Here is a 10377-nt window from a genome sequence, read left to right on the forward strand (position 1 = left end):
GCGAGATTATCACTAATACATTGCTAGTGGTAATGGCATGTGCATGCATGCTAAGCCGCTAAGCCGATTCAGTCGCATCTGACTCTTTGTGACCCTAGGGTCTGTAGCCTGCCAGACTCCTCTGGCCATGGGGTTCTCCAGGCAAGAATACTGGAGTGGGTTGCTCCTTCAGGGGACCTTCCCGACCCATGGATCAAAGCTGTGTCTCTTATGTCTCCTGCACTGGCCTAGGGTTTAATGGGATCTTTCTGCATTAATTCTTCCAACGACATGAGTGACAGCTGCTCAGTCATACCCGACTTTCTGCAAACCTACGGACTGTAGCCCACCAGGCTTCTCTGTCCGTGGGATTCTCTAGGCAAGAATACTGGAGTAGGTTGCCATTTCCTTCTCCAATGGTAATTATCTCCATTAAAAACTAATTTAAAAATATGTATCGCTGGGAGCTCCCTGCAAGTCTAGTGGTCAGGATTCAGCACTTTCACCGCAGCAGCCCAGGTTCAATCCCCGGCTGGAGAATTGACATGCCACAAGCTACACGATGCGAGCAAACAGAGAAAAGGAAGTTTCACTACTACTGGTGCTTCCTGTTGTACTGTGAGGATTTTATTATCTCATATACCTTGGGTTCTTAAGTAATCTCTTTTAAAACAGGCCTTTGAAAATTTTTCTTCAGGAGTTCTAAATATCTATTGCGTCATATAAGAAATCACTTGTGAACATTTTGAGACACTATCCTAACGCCAAGAATAGGAAATACATAAAATGGAATACTACGCAGCATGAAAAGAATGAAATGCTGCCATTTGCAGCAACACAGTCGGACCTAACGAGGATCATACTAAGGGAAACGAGTCAGAATGTAGACAGATACCACACGATGTCACCTACATACAGAATCTAAACAAGTCAGAATGTAGACAGATACCACACGATGTCACCTACATACAGAATCTAAACAAGTCAGAATGTAGACAGATACCACACGATGTCACCTACATACAGAATCTAAAAAAGAAATGATAGAAACTAACTTATTTACAAAACAGAAAACGACTCACAGATGTAGAAAACAAACTTAATGATCACCAAAGAAGAAAGGTGGCACAGAGGGATAAATTAGGAGTTTGGGATTCAAATATATACACACTACTATAAATAAATTACATAATCAGCAAGGACCTACTGTATAGCACAGGGAACTCTACTCAATATTCTGTAATAACATACATAAGAAAATAATATGAAACGGAATGGATATATATACACAGATAAACGAATCATTTTGCTGTACACCTGAGATTAACACATTATAAATCAACTATATTTCAACATAAAATAAAAATTTAATAAATAAGTAAATAGATAAGCATCCTGGCTTTTAATTTAGTTGTTTTTAAGAACAATGAGATTTGGGGGAGGTAGATGCCCTATTATATAGCTCTAGTCCAAATGTTTTCTAGTTAATACATCTGATCAGCAAATTAAGGAGCAATATTACCTTCATCCAATTAAGTTCACTGAGCTCTACGTATAATGACCATTTCAAATACATTATCATCTTATTATTGTTTAATAATTACTTTTTAAAAAATATTGCTGTAATCACTATATAATTATTTTACATGCTTACAATACCATTCAGCAAACGAGCTATACATATTTCAATAAGAAGTTAATTATAATAAATGCATGATTATATAAAACAAGATGCACAGGAAGCTATAAGTAAATCTGAAACATGCAAGGGATCAGGATTTATGCATGTGCTATTTCCTCCCTATTTCTGACTACTCTTTCTACGCACTCTTCACCTGGTGAAGACTGATAGTGTTAGATGCTCAGTGGTGTCCAACTCTTCACGATCCCATGGACTGTAGCCCACAAGGCTCCTCTGTCCATGGGATTGTCCAGGCAAGAATACTGGAGCACGTAGCCATTTCCTTCTCCAGGGGATATTCCTGAGCCAGAAATCAAACCTAGGTCTCCCACACTGTGGGCAGATTCTTTACCATCTGAGCCACCAGGGAAGCCCTTCTACCCTTAGGTCTCAGCAAAAATGCCATTTCCTAGAAGACCCCTGATCACCCACATTAAGCGAGTGCTCCTCCGTCATTCTTCTACCTGACCTTGTTCCATAGCCACTATCACACCTGTTACTATCTCATTTTGTGTTGGCCAACTCCACAAAAGCACAAGCTTCATGAGCCACGTGCCCACGTGTGTCTTACGTTTCACTGCAGTCATAGCACCTAGTAGATATAACTGAAACATTCTGAGACAAAAATAAAAAACAGATACCTGAATTTGCAAACCAGAACAATACTCCAGATGGTTCAAGCATCACCTTCACTATAAGCTGGATGTGAATCTTCTCAAGTCTCTGAAAATTTCTGGCCCTCAGATACCACATAATTTGCAAGATTAGATGATCAAATTGATTTCTCTAGATTCCACATGGCTCTAAAAGTTATGCTTTTATAATGTGTAAAGTATTTTTAAGTACCAGGTGATAATGGTACATAACTATACAAAACTGAATTATCATTCACTCTCTGGAGTCAAATCAAGCATTAAAATGAGTAGCAACATTACCAGTTCTTTATGCCAATGAGTCATAAGTGACATATGCCTGGTATATTTTCCCATAAACTATTTTCTAATACAGCAGTCAAGGATCATAAATCAGGAAAAAATGGATACTACTTCCAGTTGAATAAGCATGTTTTGAAGTAATAAGTAACGATATGTATAACAGAGTGACACTTTGTGTTGTGTTAAATTATACCACTTCAAAAAGTTGGTTTTATTTCTTTCACCTTATTTCTTAAAATAAAAATTTGCAATAGCTATATTTCAACTAAGACCTGCATTATTTATATAAGCCAAAAATCTGTGCTTCTTGGTGTGAATTTCATGTCACATAAAAACCATTCTTTAAGTTCATTTTTCATTTTATATAATTCATTTATAAGAATCAAAGGTATCAGATGATTTTTCATGTAGTTTTATTTTTTCACTGTATTATGTTTTGGAGAAACCTAAGCCAAATCTAAATTCAAAGGTTTTAACATTAGTCTCTCATATGTTATACTTTTCATAAGAACATGAGTGCTATTTATAATAAGTAAAAATTCACATAATTTCATTAATTTAGAGATCATTTAAGAAAGGCAAATATATAGGATATTTTTAGTCTTGGGGGAAATGTCGTTTTGTTTCATTGTTTTATTACTTTTAACTAACATGATATTTAAAGCTAAAAAAGTTCTGGAGTAAAAATAAATCTTTGAAATTAGATGAAAATTGCTTTTAATCATATATTTAAATAAGTATCTGTAGACATATATACAGGGCTTCCCTGGTGGCTCAGTGGTAAAGAATCCGACTGCAATGCAGGAGAGGCAGGTTTGAGCCTTGGGTCTAAAAGATCCCCTGGAGAAGGAAATGGCAATCCACTCCAGTATTCTTGCCTGGAAATTTCCATGGATAGAGGAACCTGGCAGGTACAGTCCATGGGGGTCACAAAAGAGTCGGACACGACTTAGTGGCTAAACAGCAACAGATTTTATATATATATATACACACACACATACATATATATATGTGTATAGAGAGAGATGTTTAAGAAATATTCAGAAGATGAAATGCAAACATTTACCCTAGAATTCATTTCAGACTGTTTGTTTTGCAAATTATTTTAACATATAGTTCAAAGACAAACTTAAACCTACCAATGTCTAAATTAATGAGATTTCACAATGACTACTTAGTTATATAAATATACTTAACATTTTCAAAATTATGCCCTGAAGTTAACAATAAAAACTCCATGATAACAGAGTGCAAACAGAATTTGGGTTAAACTGGACTCATTTGCTGAATTGCCAGACACACTTATCCCTTCTAACTTACTCTCCTAAGAACACTACTAAAATCATGAGATCAAGCAATTGCTGTGATCAGACAGAAACTTCGGAGTCAAGAACTCATAAGTATTCTATCCCTTCCTAGGTGTGATTTTAAGTTATCTAAATTCTCTAAGTCTTAAAGGTAAAATGCTCATAATTACACGGAGAGCATAGTAAAGATAACATTAAAGTGAATTAATATATATAAAATATCCAGCATAATATGTGGAAATGAGTAAGAACTCAAGAGGTGTTGATTCCCATATATCCATCATGCTTTAAGCCTCCTCTCCTCTCATCCCATTCTTATCTCCTGATAAATATAAACAGGTTGAGAAATGTGGATCACCCTGATTATGCAGATGAAGTGAGAACTGAAGATATGAGTCAAGAAAACATACCAAAAAAATCAAAGAACTTACAAATTCTAGGTTAAGATAACCCTTAAAGACTGTCTCCTTCAACAATATATAACCAGACATGCTGGTGAGAGGGTCCTACTGTATTTCTTTATATCTAACAAATTTTAAAACAAAAGTCATTTACAATGTGTACATTTACAAAACTATAAAAAGTAGAACTACTTAGTCATCTGTAGACATGTGCAGAGATTTAGTTGCAAATAAAGAAAAACAAAAGATAATTATATTTTTATTTTTATATGTGCAATGGTTGATAAAATTTATCTTTATAATCCAAAGAAAATCTAATCCTGATTCAATACTGAAAATTTTCAGATTTATTAAAGGAATATCCAGAGTAACTCATATTTTCCTGTTCTCACCTTTAAAAGGCTCAGCAATTTCAATATGACATATAATACCAAGTTGTAATAAGAGCCATAGTATTAAGTGGGAGTGGAGAAGGAAATGGCAACCCACTCTGGTACTCTTGCCTGGAAAATCCCATGGACAGAGGAGCCTGGTGGGCTACAGTCCATGGCATTGCAAAGAGTCAGGCACAACTGAGCAACTTCACTTTCACTTTCCTTAAGTGGGAGAGGTAGGCTCCTACTAACCTGAGTTGCATACGAGAATAGATGGTGCTGCCATTCACTGAAACTGAGAGAAAAAAAAAAACTAAAAGTGAACTAGGTTGGGCTGGTTGGATTGTATTTAGGGGGTTTTTAATTCAGTCTTAGATGTGAGAAATGCAGGGTACTACTAAGACATCCAAAGAGGCATGTCAAGTAAGCAACCGACTACATGGGCATGGAGTTCCCAGAGGACATCTGAGCTAGAGTAATAAGCATGAGTCATCTTCAGGGGGTCACCCAGGGACAGAGTGCAGGAAGGAGACTGCACAGCCTAGGACCATGCCATGGGTAACTCCAAAATACACTGGCCAAGTGGGGAAAAATGAGTTTACAAAGAAGGAGTGGTCAGAAAGGGAGAAGCAAGATCTGGTATCTTGGTTCGCAAAGGCCAAGGGAAAGGAAGTCAACAAAGATACTTTGAGGAGGTCAAATAAGATAGTTGCAAAATTTAGAAACATATATATTGTCATTGAGTATTGTGTTCTTGCCTGGAGAATCCCAGGGATGGGGGAGCCTGGTGGGCTGCCATCTATGGGGTCGCACAGAGCCGGACATGACTGAAGCGACTTAGCAGCAGCAGCAGCAGCAGCTTTTACCTTGTACGCTGGAAAGGCTGTATATAGTCACCCTGCTTATTTAACTTCTATGCAGAGTACATCGTGAGAACGCTGGGCTGGAGCAAGCACAAACTAGAGTCAAGACTGCCGGGAGAAATACCAATACCCTTAGATATGCAGATGACACCATGCTTATGGCCAAAAGAGTAGAGGAACTATGCTTTCCTCTAAAAGAGGACGCTGAAAAAGCTGGCTTAAAAAACAGCATTCAAAAAATAAAGATCATGCCATCTGGTCCCATCACTTCATGGGAAATAGGTGGGGAAACAATGGAAACAGTGACAGACTTTATTTTCTTGGGCTACAAAATCACTGTAGATGGTGTCTGCAGTCATGAAATTAAGAGAGGCTTGCTCCTTGGAAGAAAAGCCATGACCAACCTGGACAGCACTGCTTTGGCAACAAAGGTCCGTCTAGTCAAAGCTATGGTTTTTCCAGTAGTGCTGTATGGATGCAAGAGCTGGACCACACAGAGGGCTGGGTTTGGAAGGACTGATGCTTTTGAACCATGGTGCTAGAAAAGACTCTTGAGAGTCCCTTGGACAGCAAGGAGACCAAACCAGTCAATTCTAAAGGAAATCAGTCCTGAATATTCATTGGAAACACTGATACTGAACCTGAAACTCTAATACTTTGGCCACCTGATGCGAAGAACTGACTCACTAGAAAAGACTCTGATGCTAGGAAAGATTGAGGGCAGGAGGAGAAGGGGACGACAGATGAGATGGTTGGATGGCATCTCCGACTCAGTGGGCATGAGTTTGAGCAAGCTCTGGAAGTTGGTGATGGACAGGGAAGCCTGGCATGCTGCAGTCCATGGGATCACAAAGAGTTGGACATCACTGAATGACTAAACAACAAAAAAGTCATTGAGAATCTTACAGATACCTACTTCAGTAATGCTGGGGCAGAAACTAGGGATTCGTGGGTTAAGTACTAAGTAAGAGTCAAGGTACTGAGTGCACATTAGCACTCTTAGAACAAGTCTGACTAAGAAAACAGAAGGCAAAGCCAGTAACTGAGAGAGAATACTGAGATTAAAGAAGGGTTATCTAGGGTGGGCAGAGAGGTAGAGGTTACTTTTAGGAGTCGGGACTTAGAAATGTTTAAAAAGTGAGCACAGGACACAGTTGAGAAGAAAAGGTAACCATAACATATAAAACAATGTAAAGTTTCAGGGAAAGTAAGAAATGATGAGATATAAAGCAGGGACAAGAAACAGGACAAGGAACAGACCCTTTATGAAAGTAAGGAAAGAGAATGAGTACAAATGTGGCGAATTTAGACATGTAATGGCAAAAAATGAGGCATCTGCCACCTGGTGATTTTCATTTTTTCTGTAATGTAGGAGACATCCGTTTGTCGACTCTGATTAGGCATATAACACGATCAGAGATTTGAGAGACTTGGAAAATATCTGAAAAGTTGCACAGAAAGTACGAGCAAGTAGTAGAGACCAGAGAAATGTCACACATACAATTTCCTTGGAAGTCTTGACAAATCAAGCCAATTGTAAAAGTACCAGAGCAAGAAATATATATGTTCTAGTCAGGGGTTAGAGAAACCACAGAAAAGTAATCCTCGTTGAAGATGCAAACAGTGACCAAAGTCAGACCAGAAATTTTAAATTTCAGATCAAAATGTAAACCTGAAAACAAGAGAAAACGTAAGTACTGAAATCAGTAAACACAAGAGTACAGCAAAACGAGTCAGAGGATCCATGAGCGTGTTTGCTGATTCAGACACCAAGACGAAAGGCAGTCGTAAGACGACAGCACGGCGAATCTCAGGATGCGTGAGGCAGACTACTCCTTTTTCATGTTCACTTGCTTCCTCCTAACACAGAAGACGCCAGTTTCCTGATTACACTGGTCTAACACTCTTTTAGGGGCTTCCCTGGTGGCCCAAATGGTAAAAGACAAGGAATTCACAGAGAATATGCTGGACTTTGATTTGTGCTGTGCCAAGGCGCTTCAGTCATATCTGACTCTTTGTGACCCTATGGACAGGAGCCAGCCAGGTTGCTCTGTCCATGGGATTCTCCAGCCCAGAATACTGGAATGGGTCACCATTTAAGGCAGAGTAAAGACAGGTTTTAATGGGGCTTTTCAGAAAATAATTCAAACCACTAAAACACTGAGACAAATGATAGGTAACATTACACGGATAAAAACACAAAATCATTCCTCTATAGTCCTCGAAAGTAACTCAACCATACACAGTTTCATACTTTTATACATGAAATTTCAACTTTTGGAAATTTTATGTCTCTAATTCCATGTAAAATGAAGTATTTCTGTAAAATTACATCAATTAAACTTTCTTTCCTCAAATAACCGCTTTGGTACTCACTCAGACTTCTTTTCACAGGTCTTGGCAGCCTCCTCGATCCTCTTCTCTAGCTCCAGGACGGCTTCTTCCTTGTTCACAAGCATCTGCTGTGTCTGCATTAGTTCCTCTGCCAAAGTCCGCAACCTAGGAGGAGGTTTCCTCATTGTCAGTCAGCACACGAATCATGCTCACTTTACACAGACCAAAAAAGAACCACACACCTAAGGCCGCAAAGGCCAACACAGGAGCCACAGCACTTTAATTCAAATTAAATACGAGTAAAATTTCAACTCCTCAGTTGCATCAGCCACGTTTCAAGCTGAGCAGACACACACGGCTAACGGCTACCACTCTGGACAGAGAAAAGAACATTTCAATAATCACAGTGAGTTCTCTGGGCAGTCTGTTTTAAAGGGTTTTATTCATCAAACAGCAAAAGAGAAAAAGAAACAGGAAATGGAGAAAGAGAAAAGAACCAAAGAACCTGTGGTGGATTCATTTCGATATTTGGCAAAACTAATACGATATTGTAAAGTTTAAAAATAAAATAAAAGTTGAAAAAAAAAAAAAAAAAGTACCTGTAGTTCTCCCAGGAAGAGTGTATGGTGAAATAACCATGATTTTTGTTTCAGACTAACATGTATGTATATTCTAGCTTTATTTTTTATCTGAGATCCTATGAAACTTGCTTCAGCTCACTGACTCTATTTTCCTACTCATATTTTGGATACTGTAACACCTGCTTCAGTGCATTGTTTTGAAGATGAAATACACTTATGTGTAAATAATGAATGGTACTTGATAGGCATTTGAGTAAATAACATCTAGTATTATCTGCATATGTTATCTCATTTAATTCTCACAACAAGCTATGAGATATATATTGTTATCCTCAAAGACAGTAAGGCTCAGTCACACGGTAATTTAAATTAATATAAGCTATTTCTGTTTTCACATGTTGCAGTAATGTTTTGGAGGTACAGTCTATATAGATTTGAAATTAGTATGTATAAAATTAGTCTGTACCCATAGATCAGACATTTTTTGATTACATAAAATGCATCCAGCCCTGAATAGAAATATTTCTATCACAAAAACACACAACTAGAATCTAAAAAATAATACAAATGAACTTATTTTTCAATACAGAAACAGACTGACAGACACAGAAAAGGAATTTATGCTTATCAAACGTGACAGAGAGGGAGAAACAAATTAGGAGAATAGCATTAACAGATACACATCACTGTATGTAAAACAGATAAACAACAAGGATTTCCTGTATGGCACAGACAATTGTATTTAATATCCTATAATAATATACATTGGAAACAAATCTGAAAAAGGATAAATACATATGTCTAACTGAATCACTTTGCTATATACCTGAAACTAACACAGTATCTTGAATCAACTGTAGCTTAATTAAAAAAACAAAAAATAAAATTGCTATAATCATAAAATATACACACACACACCTATCATATCACATTAAAATTTTTATTCTGTTTCAGCCTTTTAAAGCAAGACAGGAAATCCAAACTATACAAAATACTAAATAACCCAAGTATATGAAAATTTAAATTTAACTTAAAGAGATGATAAAATCAAAAGTCAAAAGTCAAACCTCGAAGAAATATTTGCAATGGAAGTTACAAGCAAAAGCTCATGTAGAAAAACTCTTAGAAAAAAGTCAATCTACAATGAAAATGAACAAAAAACACAACTGGAAGTCCAAGAAAACTTCAAATGATCAATACACGGAGATATTTACAACCTGAACCACAATTTAAAATCTTCAGATTAAATAATCAGTAAATTATTTTTCACCTACTAAAATTGACAAGCATGAAAACAAGTGATAATACACAGTATTCTCAAAACTGTAGCAAGAATGAGAGGGGAAGGAAGGAAGGAAGGAGAGAGGAAACTTGGAACTGTCTCTCAAACCTCAAATTAGAATCTCCTTTGACCATCTAAAAATCTGTTTTATCAATATACTTTACACATGCTCACAATCAGTCCATATGGAGATGTTTGTACTACAGTGTTTATAAAACTAGAAAGTATTTAATTGTTCATCAACAGGGGAATAGCTGAATAAATTTTGGTCCGATTTGACAGAGTAACGATGACATATACACACTGCTATCTGTAAAACAGCCAGCCAGTGAGAATTTGCCGCATGACACAGAGAAGCCCAGGCTGGGGCTCCGTGACAGCCTAAGAAGGGTGGCTGGAAGGGAGGGGCAGGTGGGAGGGAGGGGCCTGTGTACACTCCAGGCTGATTCGTGCTGACGTCCGGCAGGAATCATCACGACACTGCAATTATCCTCCAATTAAAAGAAAAATAAAAAATTTAAAGAAACAGAATAGTCATTAAAAAGAATGAGGTTCTTCCAAAGCATGGTTCTTCCAACACATAAAAGGTTCTTCCAAGGCATTTACTTAAAAGGCATGAGGCAGAGAAGTACATATAGCC

The 10377-nt window shown here is 37.4% G+C and overlaps 1 protein-coding gene across 1 annotated transcript in view; it reads right to left on the minus strand.

Moving 5' to 3' along the window:
• Window positions 1-10377, minus strand: part of FER (fer (fps/fes related) tyrosine kinase) — a 419822-nt gene that overhangs the window by 306673 nt on the left and 102772 nt on the right. The window contains exon 7 of the mRNA XM_010843789.1: window positions 7917-8039. Coding sequence (XP_010842091.1) covers window positions 7917-8039 — 123 coding nt within the window. The remainder of the gene's footprint in view (window positions 1-7916; window positions 8040-10377) is intronic.

Source organism: Bison bison, unplaced genomic scaffold, assembly GCF_000754665.1.
Source record: "Bison bison bison isolate TAMUID 2011002044 unplaced genomic scaffold, Bison_UMD1.0 scf7180017864189, whole genome shotgun sequence".
NCBI lineage: Eukaryota > Metazoa > Chordata > Mammalia > Artiodactyla > Bovidae > Bison > Bison bison.